Source organism: Astatotilapia calliptera, chromosome 11 (genome assembly GCF_964374335.1).
Source record: "Astatotilapia calliptera chromosome 11, fAstCal68.1, whole genome shotgun sequence".
Taxonomy (NCBI): Eukaryota; Metazoa; Chordata; class Actinopteri; order Cichliformes; family Cichlidae; genus Astatotilapia; species Astatotilapia calliptera.
In genome coordinates, this window is record NC_137432.1 from 20,481,362 (window position 1) to 20,500,641 (window position 19,280).

The 19,280-nt window shown below is 41.1% G+C and overlaps 1 protein-coding gene across 5 annotated transcripts in view; it reads right to left on the reverse strand.

The window, feature by feature from the left end:
* Positions 1 to 68: 68 nt before the first annotated feature.
* The window catches only part of kif13a (kinesin family member 13A), a 38,211-nt gene continuing 18,999 nt past the window's right edge, over positions 69 to 19,280 (reverse strand). Inside the window, exons 12-40 of one of the 5 annotated variants that reach the window (XM_026185841.2) lie at positions 19,139 to 19,249; positions 18,913 to 19,047; positions 16,640 to 16,770; positions 16,283 to 16,369; positions 16,023 to 16,198; positions 15,288 to 15,507; positions 14,803 to 14,965; positions 14,527 to 14,670; positions 14,288 to 14,437; positions 13,765 to 13,929; positions 13,461 to 13,634; positions 13,181 to 13,332; positions 12,969 to 13,101; positions 12,709 to 12,855; positions 12,118 to 12,150; positions 11,076 to 11,175; positions 10,868 to 10,994; positions 10,711 to 10,766; positions 10,505 to 10,629; positions 9,594 to 9,770; positions 9,383 to 9,475; positions 9,145 to 9,297; positions 8,954 to 9,022; positions 8,791 to 8,841; positions 8,614 to 8,698; positions 8,388 to 8,539; positions 7,139 to 7,303; positions 3,811 to 5,017; positions 69 to 1,647 (exon numbers count right to left, since the gene is read on the reverse strand). In XM_026185841.2, coding sequence (XP_026041626.2) covers positions 1,514 to 1,647; positions 3,811 to 5,017; positions 7,139 to 7,303; positions 8,388 to 8,539; positions 8,614 to 8,698; positions 8,791 to 8,841; positions 8,954 to 9,022; positions 9,145 to 9,297; positions 9,383 to 9,475; positions 9,594 to 9,770; positions 10,505 to 10,629; positions 10,711 to 10,766; positions 10,868 to 10,994; positions 11,076 to 11,175; positions 12,118 to 12,150; positions 12,709 to 12,855; positions 12,969 to 13,101; positions 13,181 to 13,332; positions 13,461 to 13,634; positions 13,765 to 13,929; positions 14,288 to 14,437; positions 14,527 to 14,670; positions 14,803 to 14,965; positions 15,288 to 15,507; positions 16,023 to 16,198; positions 16,283 to 16,369; positions 16,640 to 16,770; positions 18,913 to 19,047; positions 19,139 to 19,249 — 4,815 coding nt within the window. In that variant the 3' untranslated portion in view covers positions 69 to 1,513. Of the gene's footprint in view, positions 1,648 to 3,810; positions 5,018 to 7,138; positions 7,304 to 8,387; positions 8,540 to 8,613; positions 8,699 to 8,790; positions 8,842 to 8,944; positions 9,023 to 9,144; positions 9,298 to 9,382; positions 9,476 to 9,593; positions 9,771 to 10,504; positions 10,630 to 10,710; positions 10,767 to 10,867; positions 10,995 to 11,075; positions 11,176 to 12,117; positions 12,151 to 12,708; positions 12,856 to 12,968; positions 13,102 to 13,180; positions 13,333 to 13,460; positions 13,635 to 13,764; positions 13,930 to 14,287; positions 14,438 to 14,526; positions 14,671 to 14,802; positions 14,966 to 15,287; positions 15,508 to 16,022; positions 16,199 to 16,282; positions 16,370 to 16,639; positions 16,771 to 18,912; positions 19,048 to 19,138; positions 19,250 to 19,280 lie in introns of all 5 variants that reach the window. The other 4 variants (XM_026185840.2, XM_026185842.2, XM_026185843.2 and 1 more) reach the window with 4 other exon arrangements.

Consider the following 19,280-nt stretch of genomic DNA (forward strand, 5'->3'; position numbering starts at 1 on the left):
GCATATACTAGTTAGGTAAATACACTAGGTTAGCATGCATGAGCAGAATGAAGAGTCAACACATACACTGATTGTAAATGTTCTATTCTAGAACATTTTGTACCAATTAAACAATTCAAGATACATTATAAATACAATTCTGTACATTATAATAGTGTATGTTCAAATACATTTCTATTTACAACTCCTTTTTAGGGAGAGCAGCTTTGTTCTCTTCTTTAAAGTAAGGTTCTTGGGTTTCTTTCTTTTACTTGCAATTACAGCTTGAATATTTACCTATTTCTAGTCAGTTCCACAGTTCACTGCTTTGATAAAACACACGTTTGTAGGAAACTCTTCTTCATACCTAAGCTAATTTTCTCTAACCCGATGCTGTCCATCGCCCCTTTATTCAATCCTCCATGTGAAAAACTGAGTTATTGAGTACCTTTTAACGTGTAGCATCACTCATCAGTCTGTTAGCATGTAAAATGGAGATGGACATCCGCTAAAAAGGCATTCAATCAGTCAGTCAGCAAGGCAGGATGGCATTTTGAATACTTGTGGGTTTCAAAATATACATACAGGTTCTGATCCATACAGCTATGGTTATAACTACTGAGTATTTTGGGACTTATGTGCCTCTTTTTATAGAAACAGGGCAATAAGGCATCAGTATAACCAGCCTCAGACAAAACCTAGCTGCTTTGTACATCTAGTGTTGACACACAGTTCATCGGTTGCAAATATTTCATCAGTCCATCGTGGAAGACAGTCAACAAACTCTCCAAGAATCCTTTCCAGTGCAAGCATTCGAACACCAACAGTTTCGTGCTGGATGGATGGGGATTATTTCCTCCACAGTGTTACAGTACGTCAACAGCAACATTTCTAACTGCAACTCGGGTTTGCAGATTCGTCTTATGCTCAGGGTATGTGGCATTACTCCTAGAGATATGGCACTAAGCTTTAATTGGACACATCGATTTGTAGCAAATACGTCCACATACGCACATTAGAAAAATAACATGTAACTCATAACAGCAGATATGGAACCGAAGTTCTTTGGTTAGCCCTGATATTTCATATTGATGTAAATATCAATGTTTATTAACAGTAGTACATTCTTAATCTTCATATCCCAGATTACTCCATTATGAGCCTAGGGGGAGCTGGGGGGGGGGTGGCTGGAGTGCATTGCCTTACAAAAATACGGTAGTGTTCAGAACCAATGTAACAAAAAGTATGTGGGTAATATTGTATAAAGACTCCCAGATTAAAGTTTTCTATAAAAATATCACCATATAGAAAACTAAGATATGTGCATAGTGATTTTTTTTGTTGTTGTCAGTGAACAATAATTAGGATATACCTTCATTAAATGCACAGGTAAGATATGCTTTCAGACAGCACAGACTCCTTCAGCTCAGAGAATTGAGTGGTCAAAAAGATAATACGAAGGGAGGCCGAAGAGGATCTGAGGACCACGCTCAGATCCCTGCAACTCCCCGGAAAATGCGTCCTTCTTTGGGTCCTATCTGATCAGAGTCTGCGGTTCAGTGTCCATGGAGGGTGGTCCTCTGGTGAGACGAGATGGCTTCACAAACACGCCGTGGCCTTGGGGACAGCGGAAGTACACCCTGCCCTGGACTGTCCCATTGTGCTTACCTATAGGATGAGGCATAACTTATTAGAGGAGTTATGGCTCACTTCTAATCACTTTTAATGTAGACTTCTCTTACAAACACGTTTTACAAAACAAGTAAAATGTAAATAAAATCAGAATAAAAAAGACTTTTTAAGCCTTTCAGAAAAAAAAAGTCATTTTAAACTTGATGCCAACAAAACATTTCCAGAAAGCGGTCTTTCAGGAAAAAAAATATGTGGATTAGGATCCGAAAGAAGAAGAAGATGAAGAAGAATCTGCACATGCAACTGCAGGGATCCTTAATAAAAAAAAGTGCAAAGTAGCACCTCTGCAGTCCAGACCTGCTACTCTCTCAGAGCATTTGACACATTGTGAAATGAAGGCTGGACTGTTGAGCAGCTGAAATCTTATATCAAGTATGGACATAAAACACATTTTGATGTCATGACTTTTTAAAAATGTGTTCCTGAGCTTTGTATTAAATGCTTCGTTCTACACGTCTGTCTGCTGCTGGCACTGTGTCCAGCAGGTTTGGATCACAATTGTTCAACAGTTTAATGTAATGGCCTATTTTCACTACAGAGACCTTTTGGCACGTTCTGCTCCGCTGTGCTTGGAAATCTATCTTGGTCTAGTGGATCACTGACAGGTGTCCTACTCTTTCTATCTGAAGCTCTTCTGCACCATTAAAGGATAAACCCTTTTTATTCTACCGGACCTGGGACCCATTTCTTCATTACCTAATCGCCTCTGCATTTTCCGGGATGATATATGAGTCAACAGTATGTATTGTGTTGCCTTTACTGGAATGTGATGTTTGTTTAGCTTCCTTTTTATTTTTTTTCTTCCTCTCTCAGTCAGGTTTAGTTCCCTGTAATTTATACACAGTTTGTATTACTACAGTATTTGCCTGCTTTGCAAAAAAAAAAAAAAAAAAACCCCCCACAAAACTTTGGCTTTTTTTTACTGGCATCAAAAGCAAAATGTGCAATTTTTATAGAATTTTATAGAATATAGAATGTATTTGTGCTTTTTTCTTTTAAATATAGGGATTTACTAATTTCTGTGTCCTGTTTTACTAACATTCACGCTGTGTTTCAGCTTTATTAGTAACAGGGTAGCACACAGAAAAAAACCCACATGTTATATGATACGTACAGTATATTAAGTGGAAACTGCCCTGGGGTCACAGGTTTATTGCTGTTTGTCACAGTCTGACTCATTTTCTAGACTATGAGTCAGTCTGTGATGACTACAACACATCAAAACTAAGACACCTTTTCCCCCCCTGCTTTTCCTCTTGTATACCACTTGGGGGCAACAGAAACCCCCTCAAAAGTATGAGATCCCTTATGAGATTGATATGGAAAACTACGAAAGCTTGTTTCTGCTATTTAAAAAGAAATATTTTTTGCCATCCTCAAGGCAAACTTTTCAGGTTATTATCTCAAAATTTTGACGTATCTATCTAATGTACTAACTCGTTAGTTTTGACTTATCTCAGCCAATCAATACATTTTTAAGCACAACGTATAAACTGGATGCACAGACAGTTTCCTGTTTTGTACAGCCAGAAAACCCAAATCATCATTAGCATTCATGTGAAGTTTGTGTTCACCTGTTTGTTGTCTCCAAAACAGACCAAAGAGAAATACCAGTTGCTAAATGCTCCACTATGTTTATCCATTAGCCTTTAACAGAGCCTTTGAGATCTTTCCTGCTTGGCACTGAGTGCACAGGCCTTAAGTGTTTGGTTTTTTTTGCTTTTGTTTTCTTGTTTTGTTTCCTAGAAACAACAGCCTGCTGACACTAATGGACCAGTCAGAGTGGATTAACAATCCCACCACTAATAGCAAACCTCGCTCTCCTGTAAGTCGCTCTTCTAATCCTCTAATAGACAGTCAACAGGGGGTTACAGCGATTTTGTTTCACCACATAGCCCCACATGTGCGTTAGCCGTGACTGACACCAGTATTTAAGGGATTAATAAATACTATATTTATATTGCTGTTAATAACTGCATAGCCTTAAAGACAACATGTATAAATTAATCATTAAGTTTTTGACTAAGGAATACAGGACATCAGATATATGGAACATTCAGACTGTTTAAACGAATCATTCTTTCCTGTAATAATTACTTTTCTTGGGGGTCTACAAACAGAAGTTTTAAATGGACTCACCCACTGCCATGTCCAGCTTCACACCAATCCAGATCCCCTTGGCAAACTCCACCCCTCCCACATAGTGGACCGTTCCTCTCCTCTTCCCCACCCACACCTGCTCACCAGGTGCCATCCAGTCAGGAAGCTGAGCAACAGGAGTGCTCTCATCCCCACTGGAGTCTCCAGAGGGCTCGGCGCTGCTGGGATTTGGACTGGGACAGGGACTTCCATGGGGCAGATCCCCTTGGGCTGGCTCCTGAATGGGAGGTTCTCCTCCTGCTCGCAGAGCTGGAGCTGAAGACGTGGCTGTAGGTAACGATGTGAGTAGAGATGGCGATTGTGGAGGTGGGACCGATGCAGCAAGATTTATTTGGGCTGGAGAGGCGGAGACTGGGGCTCTGACTGAAGTGCAAAACACTGTTGTGTTAGGGCAGGACACACCTACACTAACGGCGTTTTCATAATTAGGATATTTGCATATTGTCTTTTCGGGAAGAGATGTCTTAAGAATACCAGAGACATCAGAGGTGAGCTGATTGTCAGTGTCACGTGTTTCTACATCGACTGTTTTCTTCTGCTCGTTTGTACAAACCTCCAACCCCTCCTCCCCCCATCCCTGTGTAAAATGTTCCAAATCAGCTACACCAACACTGTCATCAGCCCCTTTAAAGTCAGTAAACTCCTGGCTGGTACTGAGTACACAGTTGTTTGGTGAAGGGAATGACTGTGGCTTATCAGTGCAATTAGGAATACTGATAGGTGAGGAGGCTGAATGGATGAGCAGGTCCTGAACCCCATCTGCCGAAAGAGGTCGTGGCTGAGCATCACTCCCCGCAGAAACACTTTTGGTTCGGGTGCCGCCTCTTCCAACAGGGCAGCCAAGAGGGTCATGGGAATCTCTGGAGGTGCAGCTGATATGGTCAGAGCTCTCACTGGCACTGAAAGGCATGTCAGACAGCGTGGCATTGGAGGCACTGTGTGAAAAGTAACCACTAGTGCAACTGCTGTTCGTGGGGCTTCGCGACACCTCTCTCTCGCTACTCCCACCTCCACAACGGCTCCCCTTCAAGTCAGAGCGAAACCCCTCCTGGCTCTCCAGAGTGGCGTTGTAGATCTCAAAGTTTGCAAAGTCCTCTGGGATGTAAGGCTGTAAGGTGCTTTGGTCCTGAGAGCCACGATTTAGACTTAGAGCCATGCGCACATCCATCTCCTCGTCTTCAGAGTCCTGCCGATCAAAAGAAGAGCAGCGGGACAAAAGACACACCAGGTCTGATGTTAGTTACAGCACGTATAGCCTATGTGAAGACTATTTACAGAAAGAGACTGGAGACAATGAAAATGGTTGAATGTAATGATGGAACAGAGCATAATGTATGAATATTGTGACACTTTTTTCTTTGATCTTTGATAACTTTACTGGTGTTTGCTGCTTTAAATTTGCATTCACATGCTGCATGTCCTTTAACGTGACCCATCAAGTTAAACACCTATCAAACCACTCATTCTACACTTAGGTCCACGATTTGTTGGGCAAAGACATAATTTGTGTATTTCTGTAGACCGCCATTTAAATGAAACAATTAATATATGACTGAAGTGGCTGCTTCCAGCTTTAATTCAAAAGGTTTAACAAACGTCGGAATTACAGTTATTTGTATATACAGTCCTCTAAATTTTAAAATTATAAGAATTAAGCGGACAAACCAACATCATTTTAAATATGAGGATTCTTTTGAATACTTTTGCAGTCATTGAGGTTTGAAACCCATGGACATCACGAAATGCTTTCTCCCTTGAAATGCGCTGCTAGGTCTTTACTGCAGCCACCTCAGCTGCTGCTTGTTTGTGGGTCTCTCTGCCTTCTTTTTTGTATTTATTAATTGTAAAGCATGCTTTGTTTGGTTGAGATCAGGTGACTGATTTCATCATTAAAGAAACTCTTTCTTATGATCCATAAAGTCTGTTCATCTTGACATTTCTTCAGGGGAAGAAACGTTCTGTCACTCATCCAAGCTAGACTGGGATTGGATGACTGAGGATGCATCTTATACTTTCACCCTCCCATCATTCTGGTAAAAGTTTATTGTAGTTTCTTCAGACCAGAGGAATTTTTCAGATCTGCACAGGCTCTTTTAGATGTTAGACATGTCTGATCTGACCTTCTGGTTCTTTAGTGTTTTGCTGTTTTGCAAACCCTTTGTATATACATTTATGAAGGTGTCTCCTGATTAGAGACTTTGACAACAATAATCCTGTGGTCTTGCACTTTAGCTGTCTTCCGTGGTCTCCCAGGTATTTAGATCCTGTTGAGATCTTTTTTAACAATGGTAATCATTTGGCCATTCCAAAAGTTTTTCTCTCTGATAAATTTATTTAGTTTGTAAGCCTAATGATGACCTCCCTGAATTACACTGACGTTTCTTTGGGGATGATGACAATGAAAAGCTATAAAATCCAGTTTCAACAACTGATATTATGTCTGCTCAGTTTGTGTTGAAATCACACAATTACCCTCCTTTAAACATGAAACTACTTTTCAGTCAATTAACAAACTAATTTTGAGGAAATAGATGTATATGAAAATGGCTGTAATTCCTAAATAGTTAGTTAAAATTTATTTTTAATTTAAATTAAAGCTGAAAGCCTGCATTTCGGTTTTCTCTTGGTTGTTTGATTTTAAATCCATTTTCCTGGTTTACACAGGCAAAGCCAAAAAAATGTACAGTATAATAGTATATTTTTGCATTTCACTGAATATTTGAATGCGGCTGTTTAGAAATTATACTATACTATATCATAATATTTTCTCCAAAAACATATATTTGTGCCAACCCATAAAACCCATGAAGCTCTGCTTTTTCAGCTACCTAAGTATTAAAATTTGGTCATAACTTATTTCAGCTTGTGATTTTGATGGTAATCTGGGGCTCATAGTAGCATTTAAACTGCTACTATGCTATTAATCTTAATATTTTCTATGCATGTATTAGATGTGTTGCATGTATTGCATTATAATCAAAAGTATTACCCCATTAATATCACAGTATTACATATTTTAACCAAAGTATTGAACTGATATAAACACTTTTTTTTCTACCAGGTTAGTAGCAACCTAAATACTATTATTTCTAACTAGCTTTCCTGACTAATGCTATGTTATTACTGAGCCAATGAAGATGACTCTTGTTGTAAATGCTGTCAGTTCACGGATTATCTGCCCAGCAAAAGGACAAGTGTATAGTTGTGAGTGCGATACTTACAGCACACCGACTACTTGTTACGTCAGCACGTGTTATGTCTGTGCAAAACTCCTAGAGTAACCCTCAGTGGAGAGTGTAACACTTACAGCAGTGTGTGGCAGTGTGTGGCTGAGCTGTCTGCTGGTGGGAATGGAGGTGGGGGTGGAGGTGGAGGTGGAAGGCTTGCAGTGGCCCTCGCTGCCTGCCCTGGGTCGGCGCCAGGGGCAGGGAGGGGGGAGCAGTGCAGGGCTGTCCACACATGAGCGCATGCTCTGCAGATGGGTCAGAACAACAGCACACACTTCACACACACAGCATGCATGGAGCTGGGCAGGCCAGTTATATCATTAGTGCCATGCAGTTTAACATTTCACAAAAACAATGCTTGAAGTGCACTAAGGACGAGGGACAGTACTTTTTATTAGAGAACACTGGTGAGCAGTTAGCCTGTGTAGTTTCTTGCACTCGTTTTCTCATGCCCCGTGAACAAGTATAATCTTAAGCACTTGCTCACACTTAATACATGCATAAGACCATTTTAAACAGACTACTGCTATTTATGTACTCCTGCATTTATACATTCAGAACTTTTATGCTGATTGTTAAAAACCTAATTCTGAAAGGTTATATACAGTCCTCTCCACAGAAGTCCAACAATTGGTCTCTCTGGTTCCCAGCCATTTACTTATTGTAGCTAAGCAAAGAGGAGATACCCATCCCAACTTATTTTTTCTGAAAATGGTGAATTTCTTAGTTTAAATACTTGATGGTTTTTATTTTTTGCTATTGTGAATAAAATATGGTCTTATAAGATTTGCAAATCATCACATTCTGCTTGTATTTGCATTTTACACAGCATCCAAAAATCTTTGTAACTGGGTTTGTAGAAACTTCTATCTGCGAACCACAGTATTCCTGATATAACCTCAGTCCTTACACCTCTCTTAGTCCACTTCAAGAAAACAAATGTGCAGTGTTAGTTTAAATGATCGAAACAGTGACAAAAATATCCGGAAATTCAACTTCCACAAATAAAATGAGACATAACACAGCACAGCTTAGTCAAGTTGAAGTCATGCTCCTATGTGTCACGCACCTTCTGCTCAATAAAGTGACAACAACAAAGTGAATTATGTCATCACGCAGCTTCGGACAATTTGTGTTTTTTGTCAGCGTCGTTATACTAAACATGTTTTGAAAGTGTAACTTGATGTGGTGAAATTCCGACAGTGATCTGACAAAATGGAAATGTGGAACTGGAAGAAAAGTGCAATGGCAAAAGGAGCAACATGCAAAAAAAAACCCACAGAAATGAACACCACCCATTTAGAGTGATTTCAGCTCCATCCTCCTTACCTCGTGTCCCAGCAGCGGCCGGGCCTCAAGAACTTTCTTGGCCTTGTTTTCCTCTTTGACAGGAAGAAGAGACTTGAGGAATTTAGGAGGTTGTGGGGAGAGGACTTTAAAGGGGCTGGCAATAAAAAAGGTCGAACTGTCTGGAACCAACCCTGTATGGGAACATTCGGTGTTAACTCTAAGTCAGAACGGAACGCTTCCACACACGTGCTTTTTCTGAGGTTACCTGAACTCTCCTTTTTAATGGGTGTGGTACAAAGGGAGCCGTCCTGTGGATTACAGTTGGTGCTGTCCACACGGTCACAGTGATCCTGTGATTACAGTCACAACAGACCACAGTCATAACACAAATGTACTCTTGCATGACAGTTACAGAAAACGTTGAACAAGAAGCCCGACGCACCTTACAGTCTTCATCTTCACAACCAGTCAGGTCTGTTTTACTACATAAAGACTGGAGAACAAGAAATAGGACAGTAAAATTATGTGTATAATTTTATAGTCAAGTTATTTCCATATGGCCAGCAGGACATGCAGTGAGTGATTTCTTTAATTACTTGCTGTACATTTGGTGTGCTGATACTCCTCCTTAAGTGTCTCCCCTTGGCAGCGAGTGATTCCTTCACTGTCACAGCCTGCAGAGACCATTAAACAAAGGCAAATTTATCTCTATACATCATCCCTAAATAATTAATGATTATGATGTACACTAAATTACATTTTTTACTAAATTAGATTGTGTTACTGCGTAGGTTACCTGTCGTAGCCTCTCCAGGCTAAGGATGTTCTCCACCTCCAGAACTCCCCGGGTGTATTTTTCTATGTAAGTTTCTCCATCCTGAGTCTCCTCGCTGTCCCCACGAGCAGCCATGAGAGCCAAGGTTTCCCTCTCCTCTGGCTCCTCCGAAGCCTGGAAGAAAAAAAAAGGAAGGAAGCTTAGAAAGAGAAGTTAAACTCCAAACACTGATAAAACAGAAGCAGAGTTTCCAACATACCTTTGGTATGTTGGAAACTATCTCATAAGTCACACTGCAGGAGTAAAGCATGTTCTTTAGCGACATTCTTCTCTTGAGGCTCTGAGTGAAACTCTGTAAGAAAAAAAATATTCAAATTATGTTGATCATTAAAACATGACAGACATCTGTAAGCCTAATATGTTCTTTGGGCTAACCTCCTTTGGTTACATCTAGAGTTTCAAGTATTAACCTGTTTGTTGTAGATGTTGACAGCAATCCTCTTGCGGAGCACCAGCTCCATGGAGGCAGGGTGGCTGAGCTGCACCGTGGCTTTAATGATCAGGTAGATGCGTTCATTTGGCGACGTGACCCGGTTGAGGTGAACAGAATCATGAATGGATGAATCCCAGGAGCACACTGCTGACACCTAATGAAATTTCAAACTTGTGTTTAATTTATTTAATTTCACATTTATCTATAGAAAGAATGTGTGGCAGTGGTTTTGTGACAGCACAGGGAGACACATGGATTACGATGGCATACGTGGACCGTAGCTCTGGGTTTGTCTAATTACCATTTAGACAGCATTTAGCGCAACGATTACTGTAGGGTTAGTCCTGCTCAACATCACACAAAAAGGAATAAAGATTAATTTCATTTAATTACTTCCTACCACGCATGCTGCAACCCATCCAATTAGGCACACATAATTGTAGGAAAAAAGTTGCCCTAAAACCCTTTTATGTGTCAATTTGTGCAATTATGTGAGGAGAAAAACTTTATAGCAGCAATTTAGCAAATGAAGATAATTTAACATGGAGCCATAGTAAAACCAAAGACACACAAATTTATATGTTTAACAAAAATACTCTACAGAGTTGACTTACTTACAGTACATTCATTACACTATTGGATATCTGTGAGCTTCTCTAAGTAAGTAAAGGGAAAAGGCAAAAGAATAATAATGCATCATTATTATTATTTTTTTTATTTTTTGACAGTTTTGGGCCTCCATAGAGTCTCTGAGTTGCCAAGAGAAACCAAATTGGAAACACTTTAATCTTTTTTTTTGTCTATGATTCAACTCAATTCAATTAAAAAATAATAATGTTAAAGTATTTTTGACCAGGAGAGGGCAGTAAAGTAACCGTTGTTACTTACCTCCTCATCACTGTGCCTAATGATAGGTAGATAGAAGAACTGGCTGCCGTGCTCTTTGGGCAGTATAGAGTTAACGCCTGCAGCATGTGGGCCGGTCAGCTGCTCGTTCACTGTCAGATTATCCGCTGGTGGCGTACAAAAAGAAGGCCGTTTGCATTTGTGAAGCCAGCGAGGAGTCTGTGAAGTAAAGTATGTGTCTGCCTTACCATTTAAATCCAGGAAGAGTACAGGAATGTGAGCTTCCATTCCTGCAGGTGGAGTCCTACAAGCAGTTGAACAACAGGGTATTGGTTCAAAAATAAAATTAAATAAAAGGCAACAAGAAGTTTTCATTTCTGAATGTTTTGTTTTGCTTGTTTTCACCAGTCTGCAGGAGCTCCCGGGATGCCACTACCAGGTGCAGGTACCAGCACTGCATTTCTCTCTTCAGTCAGCCCGACCCACTGCTCCACCAGCCGAGCTTCACGCTCAATGTCCTCCTCTGACTTCTCTACATGCAGTGAGAAGGATAGAAGTTAAAAAAGAAATGTTTAAAAAATGAGCAATCTTGTGATCAGGGCCTAAAACCCACCCTGTTTGTTGATGATTTTCTTGATTTGTTCGTCAAGATACTCCCGACGTTTGATTAGTGCATCTGACCAGCGCTCTCTAACACAGTTGAGATCCTCTTCCTGGAACCAAACAAAGAGCTGAATTAATGCCAGCTGGCTCAGTGAAGCAAAGGTTCTGCTACAGGGCAGAGTGAATTGTTACCAGTGGATGATGAGCGTGCACTGGGCTGATTTCTCTGAGGGAATACTGTAACTGCTCCCAAACACCCCCAGCTAATACTTTGGAAAAGTAACAGCTTTACCAAACCCAAGATGTTAAAAAGTAAAAGTCTTAAGCTCTCCAATTCTGGCTATAAAACAAATGTGATTTCACTAAATAAACACATACACAAAAGCTCTCCTTATCCCCCTTTTGCAATCGCACTCATCATTCACACTCGTTTGCATGCACCTCCTCGCACGCAGCCAAAGGTCCCCAAAGTCCTACCTGAATACATGGGAAGTATTTCTCTGACAGAGCAGCAGAGAGTAGATTCCCCTCTGCAACATCCCCAATCCCCGAAATACCTCAGAGCCAATCATGTTACGCTTCTGCAATCAGCACACTCTCACAATGCAAAGTACTGTAAATCATGCAGCCATGCAATGCCCAAGTGATTAATTGAGGCGTATTACTTCTGCAGCTCTTCAGTAGTGACAAGCAAACAGTAGCATTAGTGCGCAAAACCTGAGGGGAAAGGCAAGAGAAGGCGGGACAAGATTCTGGCAGACATGCTGCTCCCGGAAGCTCAGGGTGAACCTGTAATTTGTTCGTTTTTATTCTAGGAGATGCCAAAGAGTTGTTGGTGCGACTGGTAATCACAACACATCAGAATACATCCACGTGTGCAGCTGATGCAGATGCTGTTTAATAAAGCGCTTCTTTAGTCGGCAGGGACCTCCTGCCTCTCATGCCCTCAGCACAAGGCCTAGTCACAAACACGTGATCACATCGGTTGGTGTCCTTCATGCTGCAGTGTGAACTAAAGGGTGAGCAGCAGCAGCAGGAGACTCGAAGGGTACCTGATAACTATCCATATCGTCTTCCACCTCTCTCTGGCAGGAGAGAACACACTGAGTCAGATGTGGAGAAGCAGTAAAGGCCTTCACTTGACACGTCAGATGAAACCAGTTGTTTCTCATCTAGCTTACTGTGAATTTCAGTGACGTTTACATCCATGCTCACATACTTTTTTGAGTAAATAGTTATATTTATAACAAGAATTGTCAATTTCATAGTTAATTTGAAAAAAAAAAAAAAAGGGATTCTGTGACTACTGAATTAACAAGCAGCCCCTTTCTATACCCCACAACAGAACTGCGACACTAACAAGTCTTTATTTTCTTGACCAACTCTATGCTGGCTGCCAGCTACCAGGATGGACCAGTCTAGGCATGAAAGCTGAGAAAGACTAAACATAGTTTGGCTGAATTGGTGTAATATTGTGTCTTTGTGGTATGAAACAAGTAGAATGTTCCCCAGAACATCTTCCTGTTTTGATACAGAAACATCTAAAGGCAAATTACCATCCTAATGAAGCCAGCACAATAGGCTCATAGTCAAAGTCCATTTGTGTGCATGTGGAAAAACGCAAACATGTGCATTTTGCAGACCTGGTAGCTGTCGAGCGGTCTCTGTAGTTTGGTGGAGCGAGCCGACACACACCCAATAGAGACAGACAGAACAGCCTCCACCAGCAAGGGCAGAGTGCCTGAGTTCTGGACCGGTTTCACGGACACCTGCAGTCTCCTGGAGTGACCCTGTTTGAAAGAAATCATAATCACATAATTAATTTTTATCCTCTTAAATGTGTGTTTAGTCTAAAGCAGCCAGCCCGACCTGAAGGAAACCTCCTTCATAGTTTTTCTCTGACCTGTCGGAGTTGGAAGACTCCTCCTGTGCTGATGTCTTTCCCAGGTTGCAGCTCCACAGATGCATACTCTCCCTGCTCATTAAGCTCTTGGATGGCGATCCACAGCTCGATCCGGCGAGACACGTCGCTCCACCTTGAACATGTAACAGCTGGGATTAGAATCAATTTTATAGAAGTGCAAAAATGTCAGTGCAACATGTGATGCATCCGACCTGTCCCGGAGCGTCTGGGTCTTGGCTTCCAGTGCATCCAACTCCCAGAGAGAACGACCATTCCCAGCACAGCGATGACCCCACACTTCTATGGCCAGCGCTCCATCTGATATAAACTCTAAAAACTCATCTGTCACGTGCACAACGTAGTCCTGGGAAAAGAGTTTGGGGTAGAGAAGATGAAAGTTACTAACAAAAGTTGCAAGAATGTAAAATGTCTCCGAAACATGGCATTAAAAAAAAACCTCGAATGAAACAACAAGCAGCTCATTTTTCCAACCTTGCAGTGATCAAACTGGACCGTGAACTGAGCATCTGGGCTTCGAGGGGATGGTCTATCTGGGCTGACCATGGGAGGAGCCACAGTGGGCTCACCATGCTCCCAGAACATGTACTGACAGAAGACAAAGTTGGACAGGTTGAGCGGCAGTCCTGTGGCATCCCTGATCCGCACCTACAGCAGCGAAGACAGGATGAAGATTGAAGACTTTGATGTTTTTTTAGAACTGAAATCTCGCCGTGCACCGCCTGCACAGATCCGTTTTGAAATCTTTGGTTAAAATCCACTGATGGTTCACTCGTACCCTGCAGGTGAGCCTTTTGGCCATGTGGACGATCTCTCCGTTGGTGTCCATGACCTCGTAGCAACTATTTTCACTGGAGTTCTCCGAAGAGTCGTCCCCACTACACAGGCGCTCTGGTACAGCTCCACTCACTCGCATCAGCTCAACGTGCAGCCTGCCTGCTACCTGTACATACAAGCAGAAGGAGTGGGACAAAACCTAAACCGTTTGAGAACTAATCCATGTATCCAGAGAAAATTGGCCATTTTTTATTCATTTTAACCAGTATGCTGATTTTTGTTGGTCTATATCTTTTCATATGGACATAAAAGTACTGTGAATCATGAAAAGCTTTTAAATATATAAGGACTAAAAGAATAAGACTAATTGTACTAACAGCCCACATGAGAAGTGTGTGATCTAGTACCATATCTTCATTTTATTAAGCATTAACTAGTAAAATAATAAAATCAGGGCTTCAAAAGGGGAATTCACGAACACAATGACTGACGTCACAGACAGCAAGTCTACAGTGTGCCCTTACCTCTCCCTGCTGGCTGATGATGGGGACAGCGTACTGCAGCTTGACATCATGGAAAAGGCACTCGAGAAAAATGTTGGCCACCCCAATCAGGTTGTGGTTCTCTTGCGCCTCGTAGAAAGGATCACAGTGCTTACTGCTTGCTTTGTTATACTATACAAAGGAAAACAAAAGAACATACTTTTAATTACTTTCCCGCTTCCTTACTCATTTTTGCCTGTCTCTGGTCCTTTGTTACTCACCGTTTCCTCTGTGCCCTCTTTCCAGTCTCTGTAGTGGTCTCTCATGTCTACAAGTTTGTTCTCCAGCTTTTCAATGGTCCAAACCTGGGTCCCCTTCCCTTTCCTCCGCACCTGAATGGCTGGCTCGCTCACGATAGCGCCACGCTACATTAAAGTGTCACATTTTAGATCAGATTACAAGATATTCACATCCTCCCTAACCCTAAGCTTAACCGACCAAAACACTGAAATAACCAAATGAAGTGTAATCGTTTCAAAAAGGTTCAGCAGTCTGACCTTACGGTTGGCGCTGAGGTTGGCTGCAGGAATCTGAAGGGTGACCTGATAATCGGTGAGTTTGTTCATCTCCTCTGCCAAAAAGTTGGCTTCTCGCACCAAAGTGTTGGCTTTGACAACCTGCTCTCTGAGTCGGGAAAGGCTCTGGCGAAAAAGCTCATCCCTGTCACAAAGAAACAAATACACAGAGACGCATTTTATAGAGTTTGATCTTCTCGTGTCCTGAGTGAGTAAAAGAATCATTAATTCCTTCCACTCAGATTTGACTTCTTTTGGCATTTTTATGGTAGAGAAAATTGTGCACTATAGTTTGTATTTGTGTGGGCAACAAGTATGTAAAAGTAGAAAAAAATATACATCTAAATTATTATATACTAGTTTCATCTGTGGCTACGTATTTATAATTTTGATGTCAACATCTTAAGTAGCATGCCTATATATTTTATATGTATGAGGCATCATATGTGTGTGCGAGCTACACTAACCGCTCCTCCGTCCACAGTCGCAGCTTGCCGTGCGGTGCGTGCGTTGAGAACGTGAGGCGGTCGCTGCTGCTGCGGTGATGCTGTGAGGTTTTCTCTGGAGACAGCTGTTGCCGCAGCGACTCCAGCTCTCTTTCGTACATCATCCTTTGCTCCTCCAGGGCCGTACGCTTCTCCTCCAGATACTGCTTCTCCAACACCTGGACCACATTCTGCATGGGGTCTACATACAATTAAAAACAATTAATTGTATGTATTGCAATTAAAAACTTATTAAAAACATGCACTCACTGTCTGTTGTTAGCTACACCGCTCTGTTTCAGCTGCTTGTTAACATAAATATCCAATCAATCAATCACACGGCAGCAGCTCAGTGCATTTAGGCATGTAGCCATGATCAAGACAAAGAACAACTGCAATGTGAAGTTACTCAACAGAAATGCAAATATTAGTTATTATCAGTATCATCACAGATTAAACTACTGTTCTACTCATGAACACTCACTGAATTAATATTCATGAGCTGCTAGAAACTGTTTTTCTTCTGAGAATAACTTCATTATTTGTGGCATTACACATGGATACTGTAAGTCAAATAGAGAAATACTTTTTTTCCCTTTATTCAGAGGATTAAACCCAGTAATACAGGAATGGTATTTTAAAAGGATGTTAGGATACAGTCAGAGTTTCTGGAATGAGCTGGCAGTTCATAAAATATGTACATGGTCCCAATCATACCATTGTTTCCAAGAGTCTTCATTATGACCTCCATCTGGGCAAACTCATAAGTGTAGTCTTGCTCAGAAGAGGCCTCGCTGGCTGTCTCGATGTCTGCCTCGACAAAGCTCTCTCTGGGAGATGCTCTCTCCAGCTCCTTCAAACGGTCCCGCCGCTTTCGTTTAGGCAGATTGATCCTGGAAAGCAGCGCAAATATCCAGTCAGTGACTTCATAGCTGTTCACACGCTTGAATGTGGCAACAAAAACAAAGGACTCATACCTGAAGAAGTGATTATTTCCCCATAAGATACGGTCTCCATGCCACAAGTGTACTAATGAATCAATCATAGTTCCATTCACACAGGTCCTGCAGAGAACATACATTTATATTTTATTGTTGAAGAATTGTATTGTAACCTTCAGGTTTTCAAGGGGAAGAAGCAGGCTAATCGAGTAGGAACAATGGTTTTTTAGGGGGAGGGAGACATGCATCTGATATCAAAGTGAGGGGCTCAGATCATGAGATTCCTGTGCAGTGAGGTCATGTGAAACTCTGAGGTCCAGTCATCCAAGAGCGCAGATCACAGACAGAAACACAGACACTTAGTATGTTGGAATAAGTTGCACGACAGCTCACCTGGCATTCCCTACTGGCATCAGGGTGACATCACCATCTGGGCACACCTCCAGGACGCAGTGCTCTGGCTGTATCCCGATCCCAAAGAGCTGGATGTCCTGAGATGTGTCTGCACCCACACGCGTGTGCTCCTACACACAGGTGCAGGAAAGATTAGGGAAACTACATTGGCAGATCAGGATGTAATTACATCTCACCCTTCTTATCCAAATGTTCTGGCCATAACCACAAAAGGCTGCTACCTTTTATCTACTGAACTGATTTGAACTAAAGTAGTGAAAAAAACAATAAACACAAGAATACGAATTTGGGAAAATGACAACTAGACATAAAGAAAAAAATCAGGCCTAAGCAAAAAAACATGTGTGCCGAGGGGGCGTTGTAAAACAAACATCCTAGCTTCTAAAGGATGTCGTACCCTGCAGCGAACGAACCTATTTCACATTACCATAGTCATTCCACACTGATATGCCAGGCTGGCCTGCAGGAACTAGACAAAGGCCTGTTGTTCTGTAAGCTGTGCAGATTGCTGTCTCACATGCCTCAGCGCTCACACATCCAACTAGACGGCTGGCTGTTCCACTTCAAAGTCCAGACCTGCTCTTACTGAACTTCTCTCACGACAACATGTGTGCTTCAGTGTGTGTTTCAGGGCCTCTGTCAGTGCTAAATATTACTGCTGTGGTATGTGGCGCATGAAGAGACTCACTGTGAGTGCTTAAATAGTAAACTGCAGTATTAGCGAGTGACTGAATAAGTGACTAACTGGGTCTTTGTGGCAACTAATGAAGAGTACAAGGGGATCTTTTTGGCTTGTTTTCCACCATATAGGCGTTCTGGTCTTTTGCAGTCACTATGAGCAAAACGCTACAGTGATTATAATAAACATCATAGGAACATCTTGCTCTATAATTCTGAAAGTTAATTTACAGAGAATTAATAAAGGACAAGTGATTAGGTTTCACTATAGGACATAAGATGACATGAAAACACAGTAACCAGCTGTGTCCCCAGCTCTGGTCTGGGAGCATTTCATCAATGCTAACCATGATATTAGCCACATTAGCTCATTAGCTATCAAAATGCTAACACTGACATCACAAATAAAAGAACCAGTCCATTTACCAACTGTATACTTAAGTCTCACTTTAACATTAGGCACTCGATTTTCTAAACCCCCCAAAAAAAATCATACAAATATATGTCTGTAAAACTTTATTTTTTTATTAAAAATGTCCTCTTGGAACTTTAGGAATTTAAATCAGTTTAAATTTAATATTTAAAATCACTGGGATAATCACAGAAATGCAATACGGTAATGCAGTGTGAATAATCTCTATCTTTTTTTCTAAGAGACTCTTAAACTTAAGTAACAGGGCAGATCCAGGCTATGTGTTTAAACTAATTAGACTCACTGTTAAAAACAAGCTGTATGCTATATTTGCATTAAGCAAAGAAATTGTTGAGTAGTATATAATCCAGTGTGATAATATCAACAGATACTTTGGGTCTTGGTCCTCTAGCATCATATTGTAAACCTGCTGTAAAGAACCTCGGTGCTTTCATTGATTCCTTTCTGAAATTAGATTTGCAGATTAAATCTGTGCCCTTTTAGCTTTTAGTTTCTTTTTTTAAACAACCTTGGCAAGGATATCCATGCTTTTATCACGCCCAGACTGGATTCCTGCAGTTTGTTTTTTATGTCAGCTTTTGCAAGGCACTATTATCATGAATGCAGTTGGTCTAAAATGCAGCTGCTCGACCCCTGACTGGTAGACAGACACATGAATGCATTTCATCTATCTTAGCATTGATTAGGATTCATTTTTAAATTTTGTTCACTTATAAGTGCTTGCATCAGCATATCTCTAAGTAACTATTCGTCATGTTACAATTTTACATGCTCAGTGCAAGACCAGGTGACTCGACTGGTGACTTAATTCTAAACACCAAAATAGCTCTTACAGCTAACTGATCTTTTGCAGTTGCCTAACTCTCAGACTTAAACTTAAAAACTTATCTTGTCTTATGAACCTTTTTACTTTAGGTCTAATTTACGACTGTGTGTTTCTGTAAACACTAGAGATTGATTTTAATTATGTTAATTACATTCCTTATTGTTTTTAAATTACTGCCTCCTAATTGTTTTATTGATTTCTGTGCATCACCTCGGATAGTGCCTGTTGTGCTTAAATTTGCTTTATTAAAAAAAAAAAACGGCTTGACTGAGGAGCTGAGCTTGGAAAAAAATGACATTGCAAAAACAGCATTACCTTCAGGTAGTAGACCAGCAGCTCATTTAGGGCAGGATCAGCATTCAGATTGACCAGGAAACACTTGTCTTCACCCACTTTAATCCCAGACGTTTCCAAGGAGATGCCCATGCTTTCCAACTGCTTCTGACGCTCCTGAGAACATGGATAATAACAATGTAGCTGTTCATATAAACACACTAAATTAGAGTTGAGGTTTCACAGTTTTCATGAGTAAGGAGTTTACAGTGGCAATCTCCTCTGTCTTTCTTAGCTTCTCCTCCCAGGTGACTGTCATCTCTTGGATGAGTTTCTCAGACTCCTGCAGTTTCTCCTTCAGCTCAGGAGCCTTCATGGACTGATGGGAATAAAAAAAATGTAAAAAAAAG